At 50.9% G+C, this 20,510-nt stretch overlaps 1 protein-coding gene across 3 annotated transcripts in view; it reads right to left on the reverse strand.

The window, feature by feature from the left end:
* The window catches only part of SSBP3 (single stranded DNA binding protein 3), a 54,893-nt gene that overhangs the window by 9,013 nt on the left and 25,370 nt on the right, over window positions 1–20,510 (reverse strand). For 2 of the 3 annotated variants that reach the window (XM_040610120.1, XM_040610122.1), the window contains exons 5-6: window positions 8,958–9,047; window positions 763–843 (exon numbers count right to left, since the gene is read on the reverse strand). In XM_040610120.1, the coding sequence (XP_040466054.1) occupies window positions 763–843; window positions 8,958–9,047 (171 nt within the window). The remainder of the gene's footprint in view (window positions 1–762; window positions 844–8,957; window positions 9,048–20,510) is intronic. The other variant, XM_040610121.1, reaches the window with a different exon arrangement.

Here is a 20,510-nt window from a genome sequence, read left to right on the forward strand (position 1 = left end):
CCGAGCTGCGGGGGGCAGCACGCTCCCCACGCACGCCGGTTAGACTGTACACACTGTTTTTGGTGTTTTGTTTTTTTTCTGGAGACATCCTTTTTAAAAAAGTTAAGTTTCAAAAGGGAAAAAAAAAAAAAAAAAAAAAAAGGTGTCCGGAGTCCGTTTTTTTAAACATTTTCTCTGTAGACTTAATGTTTGAGAGCGTTTGACATCAGCAATACTAGGTGAGGCTGTTAAAATTAGTGCATGGGAAACCCTGAGTGTTAGATACTGTTCAAGTTTAAATATATAGAGATATATATTAAAAAAAGTGGCAAATAAGCACATACAGACACGCACACACAAAAAATCCCCCAATGCTAAGTACTGAAAAAAAAAAAAAAGAAGAAAGACTTAAAGTTACTTTTTCTTCCACAATTGCTGCTACTAACAGAAGCTTAAAAACCCACATCAAGTTAAATTTCTGAGGCTACCTTGGGAAGGTAAAACAGTCTGATACCCATGATTGACTTCTCAGTCCATTGACAACTTCACATCCAAAAAAAAAAAAAAAAAAAAAAGAAAAAAAAAAAAGAAAAAAAAAAGGGAAAAAACCACCATTTTGCTTTGGAGCTGGGGTGCCCGGGGGGATGCTCCCCGGGGATGCGGGTACCCGCTGCCCAGCATGCTTATAGAGGGGGGGAAAAAAGAAAAAAAAAAAAAAAAAAAAAAAAGGCAAATCGAGCGCACGTCCCGGTTCACAGCCCTACCCATCACTAGTGTCTTTACCTGACTGTGGGGTCCCATCATGCTGTTAGGATTGTGGGGTGGAGGCTGTGCGTGTGGCGAGGGCTGTGACCCAGGCGGTCCCTGTGAGGTCAGACAGTAGAAGGAGGTTATAGATTAGCACATGAAAGCGCAGAAAGAGCTAAAAAAAGGATTGACGGGTGGACCTGTTTTGTCCGGGAGTCACTTATCCCATTTTTATTTTTTTCCTTTTTTTTTTTTCTCTTTTAAATTGAATTTCTATTAATTTGTAGCTGAACAATGAATAATGATATATGCAAAAAAAAAATTTAAAAATTAAAAATCAGAACATCTGTCAAAATACAGCAGCCACATTGACAGTAAACGGTCCGGTAGTTCAACCAAGTCTGCAATGATAAACACACAGGGAAACACTTTGCAAGGTTGTGCAATGAGGAAGAAAAAATATGCAGGAGAGGACCAGAAAGGTTGGGGGAAATACAAAAAACACCCCCAAAACCAAAAAAAAATATCATTTTTTCCTCTCCCATCACAAAGGTTGCGAACACCTCCGGGGTTTGTGGTTTGTTTTATTTTTTGACTGTGGTTCACTGGAGGTGCTGGAGCGAGCGCAGAGGACAAGGAGCACGTCCCGGCTCGCGCCTGGGCAGCGTTTGGCCGGCACAACCCGGGCTGCATCGCCAGACCGTATGGATGCAACATCCTTCCTCGAGGTGGATTCCCTAAGGATGCGAGTAAAATGGCTTGCGAGCAAAGAAAGGATGTCTAGGGGAAAAAAGGAGAGATTAGTCGGTGCAGGTTTAAGGCTGCAGTGTAGCAGCCGCTGACATTTTGGGCTTGAACGCCCACTTTTTTTCTTTTTTTTTTCTTTTTTTTTTTTTTTTTTTTTTTTAAATTTCCCTTAAAAGCCCAAAATGAAAATTTGCTTGGAAAAACCGCGAGCTTGGTGCAAGAATATACTGGTGCGTGTTAACGAAAGGGAAAAGAAAAAAAAAAAGTATTTTTTGAGTCAAAGGAGGTGTAATTGGTAGAGAAAGCAAACGAGCTTTGTCAGGAGGTGATGGGAAGCGACGGCAGGCTCCAGGACCGGCGCCGGAGCAGATGTTCTCTACCTGCCTCGTTACTAATTTCAACAAGTGTTCGCCTTCTAGCTGCTGCCAGCAATGGCATGGTTTGTTACCATGAGCAATTTTCTTAATTAACAGACATTAATTAGCCATTTAGCAATTTTGCAAGCATTTGTTTAGCAGCTTTCCTAAACATGAATACCACTGTGATAATGGTACTGATTAGAGGGTCCCCTAATTAACAGTACAGGGAAGGAAAATTGAAATCACATAAATTAAAAAGGGAGGGGAAGTTAATGAAGGCAGGACATATTTGCACCTGCAAATCTTTTGTACGGCAGAAACTTGAGTGCAATGTAAATAAAGTAAGAGGGTGGGTTTTTTCCCTCTTTTTTTTTTTTTTTTTTTTTTTTTTTGTTTGTTGTTAATTTATTTGAACGGTTCGGCAGCAAGACGCAGCCAAGCAGATTTAAACCAACAGCATCCTGCCAGCCTCTCTGCTCCAGCCATGCTGCACCCGGGAAATGCAGTCCCAGCATTTACACCACTATTTATCCTCCAGGAGCCGAAGGCAACCAGCCCCTGCCCCTGCTGCCTGGCGAACATGGGCTGGAAGAAGGTACAACAGCTCAGGACAACCCTCTGGTGCCAACAAAACTGTCTTCTCCATCCACTTCCATCCACCAAAGTGGAGAAGACAAACCTCTCTGGTTCCAAATGTAGCATCAACCTCCTTTAGCAGAAGACCTCTGCAAGAATCTTGACTTATTTTTGCTTCTGCGGCAGCTAACTCTGCGCGACGCAAAGCACACCGGGAGCAGCGGCCACCTCCCACCATGGGTTCATGGAGGACAGCATCTCCCAACGAGGGCTGGCCACCACCAAAGCCCTTCCTACGCATCACAGCTGCAGGATTTGGGATAGGCAAGATGGGCAGAGGTGAACGAGTGAGGCAACCCAGCAGAAGGGAAAATCCAGGAGTCGCAGAGGCCAACCCTCAAGTGCCATCAATGCAAGGGTCAACAGGTCCTGCACAGCGCCTGCCTTGCTGCGCTGCGAGGGGGAGGTCACTGTTATCCACATACTGGGCAGGCACGCAGAACCCCACCTGAAATTACCAAAGCCCTGGTTAAACCCCTGACATCCTCCCTCTCATATTCCCCTGGCATGTGAAGGTGTGGAGTTAACAGGTATCAAATGTATGGGGGATGTGGCCACCTACAGGCACCCCAGCTGGACCTGGAGGTGATGCTCTGGGTCTGCATTCAGAGCTTCAGAGCAGGTAGCCGTTGGTAGCTGTAGAAAAAGCATCTGTAAGACACCGCAGCATCTTCACCAGAGAAAAATCCCCCGCAGCAACTGGATGTGGAGAGCATCAGTTGTTTGTGCCGCTGAATCCTTCCCCTGCTGCGTGGTCCTGCCCTGTCGCCCCAAGGCTGCTCCCTGGGATGCTCCAGGCTCGGCACCGCTGCATCCTCGCCGCTGCATTATCCCATGTGGTACAGCTCCCGGTGGAGACTTGTGGAGACTTCTGGATAACGTGACTGCAGACACCCAGCTCATGCAAATGTCTCGGCAGGCAGGGAGGAGCCGACAGGGACTTTTTTTCTTTTTCTTTTTCTCCTTCTTTTCTTGCTTTTTCAAAACAGCAACGAGCAGCAGCATCTGAAAAGCTTGCTCCGGGCTGCAAGCGCTGCGGCCCCCTCCCAGCACGGCTGCTCTGCTCCATCAGAAAGGCAGACCCTCTGGATATTGTTATCTCCATAAATACTTGCAGATGTTTCAGGGCCGGGACCCACGTTTGGCTGGGAACGCCTGCCCGATCGGTTGCTTTTTTGCCTAGGTTTCCCTCGCTGCAGAGGAAGTGGCAGATGATCCCGATGGATCACGGCGGTTGAGACAAGTGTTTTGCAGAGATGACATGTGGGCTCCCACCAATAGAACAACCCTTTTTTCTTAAAAAACGTGTATTTAGCAGTTACTAACTAGTGATGTTAAAGGACGAAGCTGAACACACGCAGTCCTGCTTCCTTCGCATCTCAAATGCCCTGGAGCCGCATCCCCTCCGCAGGGCTCCATCGGACACCCCATGTCAAGCGAGCGGGACCTGCCCTGCAGTTAATTCACTCTCTTCTCAAGACCACTGCTCTCCTCAACCAGAGAAACCCCATCATCTCTCAAGTTTTCTTTTTTTTCCTTCATTTTTTCTTTCTTTTCCAGAACTGGCTGCCTGGCACAGGGGGTTATTTTCCCCATCCTGTAGCTGCCTCAGAAAAAACCCAACACACAACTCCAAACAGCTAAAATGGCATTCGAGGAAACCGTTTCCAACAGCTCTCCGTGCCCCAACCTCCTCCCTGCTTCATTTCTCCCCCCCTTCTACACTATGGTGACTTTAAAAGTCCAACCTGGCCCACCAGACGACCAAAGTTTGCTGCCACTGCTGCCTTCCACAGGGAGTTTCCAGGCGATCAGGTTATTTCCACTCTGTCTTTCATGAGCTCGACTCCTCAAACTTCTAGTAAAATATTAAAGATGGAAAATGGCACCAGCGATCATAGCTCTGCGTGTGTCAATTTATGTTTCCAGCGTAATTCACCACAAATGGATCATGTTTTATGGGCTACATACTTTCAGCTAATGGGGGAGTTTTTCTATTTAAAAACATTTCCAAGCACCTCTGGGGGCGGCAGACCGATGCAGGATGGTACGAGGAGGCAAAGCATCGCTGCCACAAGACACCAACGATTTTAAGAGTTCGCAATAGGAAGGCGCCTTAGTGTTTTAAAATACCTGCCCCTACCTACTGGTTTTGACATTAGAACATACTAAAATAAATTAGATGGATATTAATTAAAGATGCGCCTGCGTTTATTGGACAGGAGCTCTAGTTCTACCGAAGGAGAGGGAAGTTTTGCAAGTTGTCAATGAAAAAATAAGACCTCTGAAGAAGCCTTTAGGAGAGATGCTCCAGGTGCCTTCGAAGAGGAAGACCATGGTCACCTTCCAGTGCATGGTGCCGGGTGAGGACCAACTGCACCTTCCCAAGAGAGGACAAGGCAAGGCAAGGCAAGGCCAGGCAAAACAAGGCAAAGCAAGGCAAGGTGAGGCAAGGCGAGGCAAGGCAAGGCGAGGCAAGGCAAGGCAAGACGAGGCAAGGCAAGGTGAGGCAAGGAGAGGCGAGGCAAAGCAATGCAAGGCAAGGCGGGCCAAGTTCCCCCGCAGACAGCGGAAGGCAGCCGTGGGCAGGAGCTCTGCCTTGCCTGCAGCTGGGGCTCCCAACTGCAGAAGCCTGGTTTTAAGGAATATGTTTAACACAAGCTCTTCAGGAAACAAACCCATGTCAGCCGGAGCCAAGAACAGTCACCTCCATCTGGCTGGAGCACCCAAGAGAAAGTTGACTGCAAATCCCACCATATGCTCCAGACGCTCGGTACAAAAGCCTCGGGCATCCTACTAAACTTCCAGAGAAAAAAAAAAAAAAACTTTCTCCGATGCTTGCTTTTGCTTTCCTTCGGCTCGTCAGCCACCTTCCTTCAAACCCTGCCTGGTGCAAGGCTGAGGCCGAGTTCTGCCCCAGGGTTTTGGGAAAGGCAGCCTGGTTTTGTGGTCCTCGTGCCGCCTTGCCGGAGCTGGTTGACCACAGCTGGTGGCACCCGTGGAGCAGTGGCAAATCCCACCGAGACGTCAGGACAGCTGAGCAGGGGGAAAATGGTGGCATCCAAGGAGGGAGCAGGACAACATGGACCCCTTCCTATTGCCCCGGCTTTACCATCCTCACCTGCGGTGGGCGACCTCACCCAAAGAGATGCACCCCAGGATGCAGGGAGGAGAGGCGGGGAGGGCAGGGGATGTCGGGGGGGAGACCCTGGGCTCCAGAGCCCCCCGTCCTCCCTGGCTCCCGAGGTCTGTCTGCATTAGGGGGCAGTGTGGGAACACCGAGCAGCCGGCGCTTTGTTTTGGTGCATCTCGGCGCCGAGCCGCTGATGCATAGCTAACGCAGCCGCCGACATTGATTTATGGTCAACTTTCCATTTCATCAGCGTGCGGGGTAAGGGGCGGTGCGGGGACTTCGCACTGGGGAGAAGAGGCACGGCCACAGTGTGGGGGCTGCTGACTGCCCCCCGCCCCGCCCCCGCACATTTATTTAGTGTTCAGAAGGTGTGGTATTAATTGGTTTCAATTTTTAATTCTCCTTCCTACATTTCCCTGGCACCCCCCTGCCCGTCCTTTGAGGGATCTGCACCCCGGCATCTATCCAGCTTTCAAAACAAAAGCAGGAACGCCTCCGATGACCTTTAGGAGGATGAGCAGAGGGTTTGTTTGCTTATCTCAATGGGACAAAGAGAGAGATTTAAATAAAAGCATCTACCCACGCCGGTCGGTCGTCAACCCAGCCACCTTTTGTCCACCTTTTGTCCGGAGCACAGCCCGATGCCGTGCCATGGGCTGGCACCAAGCAATGCCCTGGCAACCCAAGGGTGTCCAGGGCCTCTCCCTTCCCATCCATTTGGGAAGGTTTTGGGAGACTCGGCAGGCTGCGTTTCCCTTGGCACCCAGCCCAAAGGCCGCTGCTGAGCCCGGCACGGGGAAGGGACTCTCCCTGCAAGACGGCGGACGGGCACTGCAGCCTGGACTCCTCCTCTCTTCCCCCCTTCCCGGCGCGTCACTTCTCTTCCAAGCTTACTCCCACGGGTTTTTGAGCCACTAGCTCCCAGGAATGATCCATATGATTTTTTCCTTTTGCCAAACAGTGGTGCACATCTGAATGTGTGGGGCCTGGGGGGGTGGGGTCATGCACCCCCAGGGCAGCAGCACGGGGCTTCTGCAACCTGAGCTTTGCTAGTGACTCCCCCCTCGGCTCCCGGTGTGATGCTCCACCATGCCAGGACAGGATCAGGCCCTCTAAACCCTCTCAAAACCTGTCTACCCATGCCTGCCACCCTCAGGGATATCCCTTTCAGGTCCCTGGTGCCTGCACTACAGTGCAGAAGAGGGAGATGCTGAAACCCCATGAGCCCTCTCCATCTTCTGGTCTCCTGGCACGAGGAGGGCACCGGCCAAGGTGGTACCTCCAGGAACCTCACTCACTCCCAGGGTTAGGACACCAAGGGTCAGGGAGAAGTCCTTTGCATCTCCTGTGACCTTTTTGGTTTTGCCCTCTGAAGTTCAGCACTTTAATTTCCTACAGAGATAGGAAATTGCCCCCAAGCTGCAACCGGCTCGCTGCCGAGCCTCCAGCCCACCTCTGCAAAAGCTGGTCTCCAGCATCTCCTGAAGCTGGAATGAGCTCCAGCACCTGCAATAAATCAGACAGGCTTTCATGGAGGCGATGTTCAGACTGTGTTAAAAGGTGGGATTTTTCTTCTCCCCTCCATCCCCAGGGCTGGGAGGAGAAACCAGATGTTGAAGGGCTTTCAGGAAAGACAGGCTCTTGAGATGTCACATGCAAGCCATATGCATCAGCGCCCGTCCTCCCTTCCCTCTGGCAGCGCTGGGTATGGGCAGCATCCTTGTGCACGACACCTGCGCTGGTGCCATTACTTCTGCTGGGGTTTTTAGGACCCTCCCCACCAACAGTCCTAAGAAAGCTGGGCTGCTTTTGAGCCCCCCTCCCCAGCGGCTCCTGGTCCAGCCGCATGAGAGGTAGGGAACTAGGATGGGTTGTTTGCTCCTGAATCAGACCCTCAGTGCAAAAATGGTAGGGGAGGGCAGAAAGGAAAGCAGCAGGGACAGCTTGGAGGCTGTCAACGGGAACAGTTGAGACGGGAGCATGCACAGCATGTCTGGGGAGATGTGACTCCTCTTCCTCACCTTCCCCTCTCAGGGAAAGCCAACCCATACTCTTGAAGCCTTGCCCTAACTTCGTGCCAGTTTTGCAGCCCTCGCAGCTCTGTGTGAAGCAGGAGCCCCAAAGGACAGTCAGCTCCACCGCGGGGCGAGATCAGGACTTTTGGAGACACATTTGTTGGAAGCAGCAGCTTGGCACTCGAATTGCTGGCAGCAGCTATGACCTGCAAGATAGCATCTCTGCTGTTGGCTTCACCCTGTGCCGCCGAGCACTGCTACAAGATTCGCCTGTTTTAGGGTTCCCGATCTGTATCGGATATTCTTACTTTGTCAGAAGCATGTTCAGGAAATGGGATCTCTCTTAAAAAAAACCCAAAACCAACAACAGACAGGATCCTCCTTCCCCCTTCCCATCCACGCGCAAATGGCGATATCAGGCTCAGATATCGCCACAATAAATCACCAGCGCCTTATCGAGTCCGCCTGTCTACTGTCCGAGAAGTTCTCCCATATACAAATCACAAGCCCAGATAAAAAAAAAAAAAAACAAAAAAAACCAAACAACAAACCAGCTTGCCAAAACAAATATTCCTTTCAACTCTTATCCCATTTGTTACATGAACAAGTGTTTCTTCCTCAAGATAGAATATTGTAACGTACCAAGAGCTTATGCCGCTGCAAACCATGCCGTGCAGAGATCCCAGAGAAACCCAACCCCCCCAGACAGTTCAAGTATTAAAAACTCCTTTTCTGTGCGCTTGTTGAGATCCTTTCCACCAGCGTCACTCCAAACATACGTTACCCCCTCCTCGGTCAGAGCGCAGGAGAAGGAAGGAGCAAGGGGACTGCACTAGGTATTTGCTTACAAGGTGCCTCCACGGCATTTGGGGACTTGGCTGGAGCCCGCTCCTGCCTGCAGCCGCAGCCAGCATTTGTTAATGCTTTCAGTGATTGCATTTGGAAAAAATCAAGCGGTTAACCAGAGGAGGGGGAAAAAGTTTCAGGAATCAAAATCCAGAATGTTTTCAATTATGCACGTCTGTTAGGACTGGAGAACAAATACAATCCCAACCCAAACACAAACCAAGCAGCTTTGGAAAAAAACCATTGGTTGTAAATACACAGTAACCTCTTCGAGCAAGAAAGAAATTTGCTTTAAGGCCACAAAAAATAGAAAGCAAACGTGGAAGGACAGCAGAACACGAGTTATTCCTAGACAGGTCAGCTACGTGGGCATGCTGCTTCCCTAGCATCTCCTTGGAAAAAAAAAAAAACACAGGCATGACAGTGCTGACACCCAGAGCGTAAGCAAACACGTGCGCGGTGTAGAGGCGAGCATCGGGAGGAGCGGCAGCCTACCTGGAAGAAACCGGGCGGGATGGGGCCCCCGGGCATCCCGTCATTCGGGGGAATGTTTCCAAGCACGGGACTTGGGGCGGCAGCTGCGCTCTGCGGGGAACAAAACCAGGACAAACATGGTGGGTTTGAGTCGGAGTTAGGAAAAAAAACACATTACAAAAGCCGTCTCTCCTGCCACACCACACTGAGTCAGTTTGCCCACTACCTCCAGAGCCCCCAGCTTTGCTCCCCGTGCCCTGAGCATCTTCCCCCCAGGGGGGAACAAGCAGAGGATGCTCGCAGCTGGAGGGGCTGGTGCCTCTGCGGTTCACCCACGGAGAAGATGGCCGCACAAAACCCAGGGATAATTCTGGGGCTTATTTATTCATTTACCCAGGCATTTGGTCTTGTTAATCCAGCGAGAAGCCTCATCCAACGTGTCACTTCAGGCAGAAGCTGTTTTGAGGCTTCTTAAATGCTCCTCTTACCCCACCTCCCCCTGCAAACTCGCTAGTTCACTTCTGTCCTCCAAAAAACAGGCTTCCCTGACCCCAACAGGATGCCAAGGCTTTATTATGGATTTCCACATCCATTGCGTGCGATCTGCGGGGTCACTCTCCCCTTCGGCTCTCCCCAGGACGAGCCACCCGAGTGGCTTCAGCCCTGAAGAGGAGGGACGGGGCGGACTTGGGGTACCCAGACACCTTGCTTGGCCCTGCTCAGCATCTCTATTTTGTATTTACTCCCCTGCCGTGCTGCGGTGCTGGGAAAGCACCAGCGTGATGGAAGGCTCCTACCCAGAAGGAAAATGTAAGAAAAAGATCTTTCCCTGAAGACCACTGCTGGCAACCCATCCCTGCCGGGCTGGGGCGGTACCTGTGCCGCTACGTGCACTCTTGTTTACCCATCACCAAACACAGCCCCATTCCCAGGGCAGATACAAGGCAGCCTCAATGACACAAACTGGATCTAGATCACTGAACTAGTCCCTCCGCAAATTTTTGCAATGGACTTACCCACCTAAAACCACGTGGCAGAGCCGAGGAAAATCGCCCACCATGAAAAAAAATGGGTGGAAAAATTTTCCACTGAGGAAACCTCATGAGCAGATGACGGGTACACGTGAGCCTGTTCAGCCTTGGTTTTATCCCAGAGCTTGGAGCACCCTGACCCCACCAAACCCCGTATCCCAACAGCAACCAAACCAACCCTGGCCCCCGACCGCATCCGATGCACCGACAGCCACAAGATGCGAGCAGGGCGAGGAAGCTGGGCTGTCAGGACCTGGGGCAGCCCAGAAAATGAAGTATTGTTATTAAGGACTGTTATTGCCAAGGTGGGATCCCCATGTTTGGTTGGGAATCTATTTGGTGCTTAGGGACACAGTTTAGTGATGCACTTGGCGGTCCTGGGTTAATGGTTGGACTTGATGATCTTAAAAGGTGTTCCAACCAAAATGATTCTATGGTTCTATTCCGGACCAGAAAGCCTTGCAGAGGCAGGAAAGCATGAGGCTAACTGCTGCCCTGTGCCCTCCTGGGGGCCATACCTTGTGCCCCCTCCATCTCCCTCCAGTAGGAGCCGGTGTGCAGGATGCGGGATGAAGGCCAGGACCACGCCAGATGAGCTCTTCCTACCCCAGCACCTCTGAGCCACAAGTGTCAGAGACAACAGCGCAGGCTGGTTCCCCAAAAAGAGACCCCCTTTGCCAAGTAACCGGGGTCCCCCCCACGGCTACGGGGTCCTGCACCCCCAGGCACAGCCCACGCTACGTTCCCCCCATGCCCCTGAACAAGGCATCCCGAGCAGCCTTCCCCACATCAACGGCCAGATCTGAGTGTTTTTACAGTTAATAAAAAAAAGTCCTGGCAGGAAAAATAACCCTGCCCATTCCAGGCTCTTTTTATACATCAGACGGCAGCAAAAATAGACGGGAGAGGGAGTGAACCCAGTTCTCCCCCTCCCTCCATCCCCCCAAGTGGGTCAGCTATAAAAGTAAAACCAAATCTTAATCCAAGGCCATGAACATATTGCAGTTTCTCTGCAAAGCAGATGACGGCTCTTAATGCAAAAATATATAAGACCGAGCCCCAAACTGCAGCGAGCCCATTTGGAATTTCCTTTATTAAACCCTCTATCACGCAAAATGCTTCTCTCCCAAGGCGGCGAGCACTGCAATAAAGCTGCCAAGGTGATATTTTATGGTTTCAAGAGATTTCCAGCACACCATAATCCTTTGCTGGAGGAATCTCCCAAAGCGAAATGGATCCCAAAGTGGTGGAAAGCGCGGACGGACACGTTATTTGGGGATCCAGGGGGAAAGTGCGCTGCCTTCCTCCCTCCCTCTGCAACTGGGAGCAGAGGGAAAAGGGCAAAGCAGCCAAAGAAAATCTTGAAGCAAATGCCCATTTTTCCACAAAACCGCAGAGTATTTTTCCGCGTTAAACACCCTGAAACCTCACCTATGCCTTCGCGGCGTAAACAGGGATTTAAAGTTCCTCACACATGTGGCGCTTGGCAGAACTCGGTAATTAAAAACCCGCAAGTGCCCTGAGCACATTGTAGGATGGGAGCCAAATTGGTCAGCCCTTGATGAATGATTTACAAGGCTGCGAAGTGACATTTTATTTCTTTTTTATTCCCCTCCCCATCACCGCTGCTAAGGTAAACACCGAGGCACCTTTAGCCCTGCTGAAGCGATGGGAGCACAGCTGCAGCTGCAGCAGCTCTGCAAAACCCTTGGGATATGGCACAAAAGGAAAGGAAGAAAAAGGGGGAGAAAAAGACAGCAGAAACAATTTTCCCAGACTTTAAGGGTCCTCACATAAACCCCAAGGGCTTTCCAGGACCCGCTCCCAGTAAACCAAGAGGTTTTTTGCCCTCCGAGCTCCCCCCACCTGGCTTATTTTTACTATTTTGGCTCAGAAACTCTTTTAAGGGACTCGGGAGATTTCGGCTGCAGTTTGCCTGCCAAGCCCCTTTCACTGGAATATCTAAAAGCCCCCAACCCGCCCAGCACAGGCAGAGGCAAGGTGGAGGTGCCACAGCAGCCAGCTTCGGATGGGCAGTGGTGCAGGAGCACGAAGCCTGCCGTGCCACCACGTCCAAGCTGGTGCTGAACCAAAAGCACGTCCCGCCACACGAAGGCCCCTGTTGGCATGCACTGTCCCAAATTTCCTTCCACCGAAGCACGCCAGAGACCACTGCCAGAGATGAGCAAGGACAGCTCTGGCACAGCCGGCATGCCAGCTCGTTTGCCTTTTATTAGATGGTAAATTTGCTCCATGCTGGAAATAAATATACATGTGTTCCTGGGGCACACATATATAGCTATACATACACACACACACATTATATATATATATATATATATATATATATATATATATATATGTATGTATGTAAAAAAAAAATTTCCCACATATGTTGGATTTTTTCCCCCTTTTTGGTGGAAGCCAGCGGAGCAATGACAATCTGGATTGCTGCATTTCGCTTCCAAACCGAAGCTCTCAGTTAACACACCGGCTCGGTACGCCAGCAGATGCCGTCTAAGCCTTTAAATCGCACACTAATTGCACTAATTGAGCTAACAGTCTCTGTTTCGTCTCCCTACCCTGAGTCAACCAGCGTCTTCTGGTACTGCTGTAGAGATCCAAGCTGTTGACTGTAGTGTTATTTTGTCAGCCATTAAACGATTCATCAGAGTCATTAATTGATTTATTACTGCTGCCTGCGAGTATAGCTTTGCAAATAAAGAAGGATGGAGGTCAGGAGGCAATGGAAATCGGACAAAACAGCACAGCCAGGGGCTGGGCACTTGAATTATCAGTAGAAGCCTGCTTGCGCAGGACCGCTGGCATCAGGTTATGGGGGAAAAACAGGGCAAAAAAAAGAAAAAGAAAAGACGTGCTGTTTGGCTGCACTGCCAAACCAGTTAGTTTTTTCAGCTAAATTCTACGTAGGATGTAAAAGGGCTATTAACAATCTTGTTTTCTTAACCTAATCCTTAGGAAGAATCCAGGTTATTCCACTGTATTAATTGCATTTAAGAGCGGCAGGGAAGAGGCACCGGTGCGGCTGCCCCGGAGCATCCCCGGCATCCCCAGCCACTCCACCAGCATTTTGGTGCCACTTGTTCCAGGCTGGCTGAGCCGGGAACACAACTCATCCCTGCTCGTCCCACAACCCTGGGAGGAGCTGCGGACCGGGGCTTTTATTTATTTACTTTCTTTAACGCAGAGTTTAGGTCTTTGCTAGGCGTGCAGGTTTGCCGAGCACAGGGTGCGGTGAGCTGCTTCCTGCCCCCCGCCCTGTGGCAGGCTCGACCCGAGTGGAGCCGTGAGGCACCATCGAGGCCAAGAGGGTTTTGGGGGCTGAGTTTAAAAACCAGAGCTGCCAACGCACAGCTGGTGGGCTGAAACTGCCCCCAGCCCCGGGGTACCCCCGATAATAAGAGGCAGCACCCAACAAGGGAAGGTTTGGGAAGCTGGGGAGCTTTCTGGATGCACTGCTGCATGACAGCCCTTGGGATGCTGCAACGGGATTCTTCTTCCTCATCCCCATTGCTGGGCAAGCCTGAGCTGCCTCCAGGAGCATCCCCAAGGTGGGCTACGGTGCTGCACCCCGCCCTGTTAGGCTCCCAGTAAGGTGATACCCTGCGGGGTGGCAGGTCATCAGCCCAGCCCCAGCTCGCCACCCGCCCAAACCCGTCATTGCCTCACCAACAGAAGCGATGGTTTCTATTAACTACGAAAACCAGGTTCCCATCGGCAGTGTTTACTCTGCTGTTAAATGCAAGCCCGTGTCCCCACCGCACGCTCCGGGCAAGCAGCTTTGGGTTGCACAGGCAGCTGCTCAGCAGCTTTCACTAAACGTTGGGGTTTTTTTAGAAATAAAAATAACCTCCAAACAGTGGTGCAGAGCGCTGGCAGGCAGCAGAGAGGACGCTCCTTCGGTGGGAAACACCACCAGCACCGGCCACTCTGCCAGCCCCAGCCTCCACCAACCCAGCAGCGAGATGGGGGGGTGGGGGGCAAAATTACCTTCATGGCACAGACCTAAAACCAAACTAAGGATGGCTGGACATTTGCTTTTTGGCTCAAGATGGTTTTGCCCTTGCTCGCCTCTCCAGAAGAGTGGACCAGGAGATTCTGGCTGCATCTCACACCTTGCAGACACAGCAGAAGCGGCACAAGGCACTCGAGGGCAGCTGCCTCCGGTAGGAGCGTGCGGGGATGCTTGGGACATGTAGGTGATCTGTTATCTGTCTGTTTCCTTTGATTTTATTTTTTTGCCTAGAGCACAGGCTTTAGAGCCTAAGGAAAAAATCAGCGTGTGGGTCAGGACTTAAGCAGGCTGCGTAAACAGGTAATACGGAATTTAATTGGACTCCAGTTAAGCCTTTTCATCTTGTTAAAGCTGCCTTCATCTTACATAGCCAGGTTTTAAATTTAATAATAGAACCCTCCCACACCTCGCAGTAACCCGATTAACACCAAGGAGGATGGCACGCCGACCGCTTCCTCTGGACCCAGCCCTCAGATGCTCTCCTACATCAGTCCCCTCCACGGGTCGATGCCAGCATCTGTGTTCCATCAACGTGCATGAAAATAAATAAAACACCAGCCTGCTGTAGCTCATGTGAGTGTGACTGCCAGCCCACGTACCAGCCATGGGCATCCACTGCAAACCCACAGTGCTCACAGAGCCCCTCGGGTGGGCTCGGGGTGGTGGTGGGGCTGTGCACCCCAGCCCGGGTACGCCCGAGACCGTCCTGCTTCCTCTGGTGCGAGCCACTTGGCTGGATGCTCCAGGAGACAAAACAAACCGGTTTTAGCTTATCTTGGGGTAAGATAAGGTAAAAGGAGACCGGGATGAAGCTTTGTTTATCGACAAAAGGAAGGTATAAAAAAAAACGCACCCCACGTTAAATGGGCTTGTAGCAGTATCACCGAGCCACCCAAACACCATCACCGTGCTCCCGTGGGGCACATGCTGTGCATACAAGTTCAGATTAATTATACTTCTATGATAGCACAAGTTTTTTGTGCTGATTTTAAACACACCACCGGCGAGCCGCCCGGCACGGGAAGCCCCAGCACACAAAGCCCCAGCGTACACCCGGCCGGGAACAGCCATGCTCAGCCACTTTTCTTCTCCTCCTTTGAAAAGAAAGAAACAATCCCCAGCTCTATATTTTCCTTGAGCTTTAAACATTAAAAAAAAAAAAAAAAAAAAGGGCACAACAGTTGAATGGTGTTTCAAGCTAATACAGGGCATTTTCCCCCCGCCCTTGTAAAGGATAATCTGAGACAGCAGCTCCAGCCACGAAACAATAGGATTTTAATCTCTTAAATCCGCGTCCCCCTTATCCCCGGGAAGGAAACCCCTTCAGTCATTTACAAGTTTGTAAATAAGGCTCTTGGTAGCATCTCGTGGACATCTGCTCCACCAGCCCGACAGCGTTCCTGCTAACATTTACAAACATCCTTACGCAAACACCCAGCGCGCTCTGCTGAGCTGGCTTTCTCTAAATATATCCCAAGGAAATAACTTGGCAGGGCTGCAAAAATTTCACAGCAACTGAATTAAAGGGCGGGGGGTGGGGTGGGATAAGGATGGGAGGTGTAAACCAGACTAAATGCAATTAGGCTCGATTTTGCACGCGCGTGTGTACAGAAAGTTTTACAAAGGGAAACTTCTGGGAAGTTAAGCCAGGCTTGCTGGTAGTGCTTCCCCTGACGCAGGAAGGGCTTTGCAGAGACATGCTGTGGTGCTTCACACCGCGTGGTCGGCTGCGCCCCATCATCCCTGGTGTTTAGGGATGCTTTGCCACAGGCATCCCTGAGTCCCCCCATCCCCAGCCCAGAGAGAAGGTGAAGCCGCAAGTCCCATCTCTCCCACTGCTGGCATCTTCCCCAGCACAAGACCCATGTCCAAGCCCACACCTCAAAACCAGTGTACGAACCCTCCCCGCTGCCAAATAGCTCAAATGGGTCCCGTGCAATTAGCAGCCTGGAAAATGCTGTAAATACACAGGTATTAATTACTATCAATTCTCCTCTAATAATTCCAGCAACAGACAGGCCAGGCTCTTTTCCAGCAATCAATACCATCCATTTCAGGGTCCACCTGCCAAAAAAGTTATATAAAATAATTATATAAAATTTTCATTAGATCATGCAATTGCTTAGGACTATTAATCTACTGCTCATCTATCAGCGCAGGATGCTCAGCTCTACCTAGGGCCACCCAGCTCCTTGCACTGCCGACCTGTATTTTCTCCTGTACCGGACACTTGGCGGTTCCCCCTGGATTTGCTCCTGATGCACCTACACAAGCTTTATGCAAAGCGTAGTGGTTAATTTCAGATTTTAAAATATATTACTCTTTTTAGAACCCAAAGGAAAATAGCCCCCGCAAGCAAAGCTGCCAGGAGAGGTCATTTGCTGGAGTTTTAGGCAAAGTTGTGATAGTTAAAGCAGATGGGAGCTTACTCCCCGTGCTGCCCCTCGCTTTGCGCTGCTGCTGTCGGGGTATAATTACGTGGGGTTGCATGGCTGGGTGCTTGTCGGCACGTGCACCGGCTCGCCTTCTGTCCTTGCCTTAAGCACCGCAGCTGAAAGCAAGTCCTCTCCTTTACCGGCCTTTGAAAAGCTCAGATTAAAGAAAAATACTGCCTCCCTCTCGAAAAAACAGTACTAATTTGGCGATGAGGTGCAAGAGAGGCTGCTGGTGTTGGCAGCCAGACTTCTGCTTCCCTGTGCCTGTACAGATCCACCACTCCTCTGCCTTCCTCCAGACAGAAATTGCCAAGGAAATTTTGGAAGGGGTTATGAGGAAAGCTAGGTTTAAATTGTTAATCTAATTTAGAAGAGGAAAAAAAGATATAATCCGTGGCTTTAGAAAAACACCGCACCATTGCACCACGTGCATTTGAAAACACATAGTCGTAACTTGTCCAAAGGATTTACTAACAACTAACGAGGATATTGCCAATCCCATCGGCTAGCCGGCGCACCGCAGAACACCCCGAAGGCACCAAGCGCCTGGCAGCGATTTCCCCATTAAAGATGGGCATAGATTAGTAATATTTTTTTTTCCTTTTTTTTTTTTTTTCTGGTCACTTTGTATTTCAGCTAGCCGATCTCATTACGTGCTCTTTGCAATCAAAAATAATACAAAATAAGCTGTGAGTTTGCACGGGGAGCCAGTGATGCCCAGTACCTAACCATCATCCAGACCCAGGGAAGGGGGTGAGACACCCCCCCACTGGCACCTGCCTTTGCCGTACAGTGGGGAACACCATGACCTCCCCAGAAAAATCTCCATTTCACTGTTCAGGCACTGGGATGCTGTGGGATGGAGCACGGACACACCGGCACAGCACCCAGCACTTCCCACCCCCAGTCCAGCCGCAAAACAACAGGACCCGTCTCCACCCCGCAGGAAAAAATCCCGGTTTTCTCCATCCTCTCTCGCCGCGGGGAAAGAGAGGAGGGAATTAATGCAAATACTCCCATTCTTGTCATGCACTTGAATGCCAAAATATCCCATTTGCTTAAGCCTATTTTACTGCTAGCAGCTGCCCTGGTATTATTCCCCGACACCAAAGGCAAAGGGCAAAAGAAGTTGGTCCAGAGCAGGTGAACGCCATCTGCCCGTCCCTGACAAGATGCTGATGGCCACCATCTTCGTGTAATTACACAAAGCCCGTTTGAACGCCTGTGAAAAAGCTTGAAAAGCGCCGCCGTAACCTTTCGCAGGCGTTCAAACGGGTTTTGTGTACCTACAGAGGTGGCCGAGCAGCCGGCCCCGCTTGCAGCGGCCCCTGATGGATTTGCCTGCTGATCTGTGAAAAGTGAAGTTTTTCCACAACGAGCCTTATATATATATATATAAAAATCAAATCCCCTTCTCTAACAAAGCGGCAGGTTAACAAAAAAAAATATCATTTTTAACAAAAGTGGCTTTGTTGATGTTTGAAGATGCTTTGTAGCATCTCCTCTGCACAGCATCTTCTACTAAATACACTAGTGGAGGGATGTCAATGCCTTAAATTGAGGCAGAGGGGGCAGCTGACTTAAACAAGGGCTGTGACTTGCTGCGTGGGTACAAAGTCCAGCACCTCCTACAAACCCTGGCGAGGCAGATGGGGAGCAAGGCAGTGGACTTTGCACGGGAGCAGCTGGCACCACTGCCGCCAGACCCAGGGCGGCCTGTCAGAGCCCTAAATTAACCAGGATTGATGGACTTACTGCAAATTTTGAGAACTGCTGTACTTGGTAGCAATGATGGCTATGGGCTTGTGTCCTCCCCATCACCCAATCGCACCCATCCTATAGGACCCACCCTATAGCACCCACCCTCCTGGGAGCATTGGCATGATGAGCCCACCAGGTTTCTGCACCCTTGATGCATCCCAAGAAGCAAGTATGGGTTGGAATGCCTTCATGAACCTGCGGTCGTGCTTTGAGACCCAGCCCAGCCCTCAATGGGCTGTTGCTGGGACAGCAACGCTGGGGTGCCACAAGGAAAGCTGTTGGTAAACCCCAATCCCAAGCAAGATGGGTTTTGCAACCGAGTGACGCCCTTACCGGTGTGCATGGAGACAAGCCATCATGCCTCAGCACAATACCTGAAATTCCCAGGGTGATGCTTTAAAAATGATAAAAATATTCTGCCTTCCATGCAGTGCTTTACACTGAAGTGCTGCCTAGGAAAGGAGCCACAAAGCATCCTGCACCTTGGCATCCATGCAGTGTTTTGCTGCGGAGCTATGGAGCTGCAGTGCATCCTGCATCCCTGCAGTGTTTTACTGCCTAGGTATGGAGCTGCAGAGCATCCTGCATCCCAGCATCTCACAGCAGCGCTGCCGACCCTCCCTGAGCCCCGGATGGCCACCGGTAAGGTCACAACACATGCGATCTCCCGAGTGCCACATCCCGGGCTCACTGCTCCCTGGTGCCTGGGGAGGGGGTCTGTCCCAGCAGCATGGCGTGGCACTCTCTCCGGGCAAACTTAAAGCTTGAGCAAACAGCTCAGGTTTGAAATGCACCAAGCTCAAGGGAAGACGCAACACGTGGGTGCGAGGTGGTGGCAGAAGGAAAATCCCAGCTTTTCTCATCACCCGCCAGCACAGGATCCCGCCCCAGGCCATGGCCATCACTCTCCTCGGCAGCACAAGAGACCGGGGCCGTGGCTCCGGGGGCACAGCCAAAACCAGAGCAGCGCTAATCGCCCCCAGAAATCATCCCTGCGCATCTGCCGGGCGTCAGAGATGAGGCTTTTTGGGGAAGGCGGGATTGCAGCAACTTTCCCCTCCTCTCTGCTCATCTAATCCTCCGGGCTAATCCCTTGCAGCCATATGGAGCCCTCACATCCCAAACCTGCCCCCAGAAAGCACCCGCGGCCACCCCTCTGCACCCCGTATCCCCCCCAGAAGCAGCGCTCTGGACCTCAAAATGGGTGAGGAAAGGGTGCACGATCCCCCGCAGCTGCCCAGGAGATGCTCCCAACTGCTGCGCACACGTGGTTTCTGATGGAAATTCACACTAAAATCCTCCTTAAACCCAGGCGAGCACAGCTCCCATGCCTGTTCCCCCACAGTTTTTTTAAAAGCAGGGTTTATTGCAGCTGTTTGTGGGTGCTGCCCCCCAAAAATACTGTTTCCCAGGTGTGGTAATTGCTTGAGGCATTTGAAAATTAATGGAGCAGCTAGAGCAAAGGACAGGAGGAGTAAATCTGATGTAAGACAGCATGTAATTCAGTGCTGTTCCCAAGAACTGGTGGCTTCCTCCACAGCTGAAAAAAGCCAGGGGCTAAGCCATCGTGAAGGGGGCACAGATCTTCCCTGGTAGGCTGGGATTTTTTGGGAGGAGGAGGGTGAATTGGAACGGTTTAATTTCCAGAGCATTGTAACCATCTGGGTATGTTCTGGAGGAGAAGAGGTGCATCACCATGGGACAGGAGGGAATCCACTGTACCACCCTGCCTCCAGCCCTGCTTTCTCTCACCTACCCCTACCGAGGAAACACCCCTCCTAAGTGGCCCCACATTTTATTTACCTTAACACCAGCTCCCCACATTGCTTCAGCACCAGGGGCAGCCGCGTTCTGGGCACCCCAGAGCTGCCGGGCTTCCCTGCCGAAAAGTCCCCCCTGGGCTGTATAACTGACATGGTGCACATCAGGCTAGGGGAGGATTTCTGATTAAAAATGTTGGTTTTCCTAAATTAGGCTCTTTTTTCTGGCATGCTCACGGAGTGGTTTGGTTAAATGAAAGTCCGAGCTATGTTACCCTTAAAGCTTACAAAACATTAATTATTTCACTTCTAAGAGCATCTCTCCCTGTCAAAACGAGGAGGTTAATACAAACCCCCCATTTATGAACTGGAAGCTTTTTGAAGCCGGCTCTGGAGGGACCCTATAAAACCAGCATGCAAACCCCTGCCCCCTGACCCAGCAATAAACTAGTACGTGAGGCAGGAAAACTTAAAGTCTTGAGAGCAAGAGGGGGAAAAAAAAATTAGCCCCAGGCTTTCAGACAGCAGAGAGGGGGAGGGCGCGATGTGAG

This window comes from Falco naumanni, chromosome 11 (assembly GCF_017639655.2).
Source record: "Falco naumanni isolate bFalNau1 chromosome 11, bFalNau1.pat, whole genome shotgun sequence".
Taxonomy (NCBI): Eukaryota; Metazoa; Chordata; class Aves; order Falconiformes; family Falconidae; genus Falco; species Falco naumanni.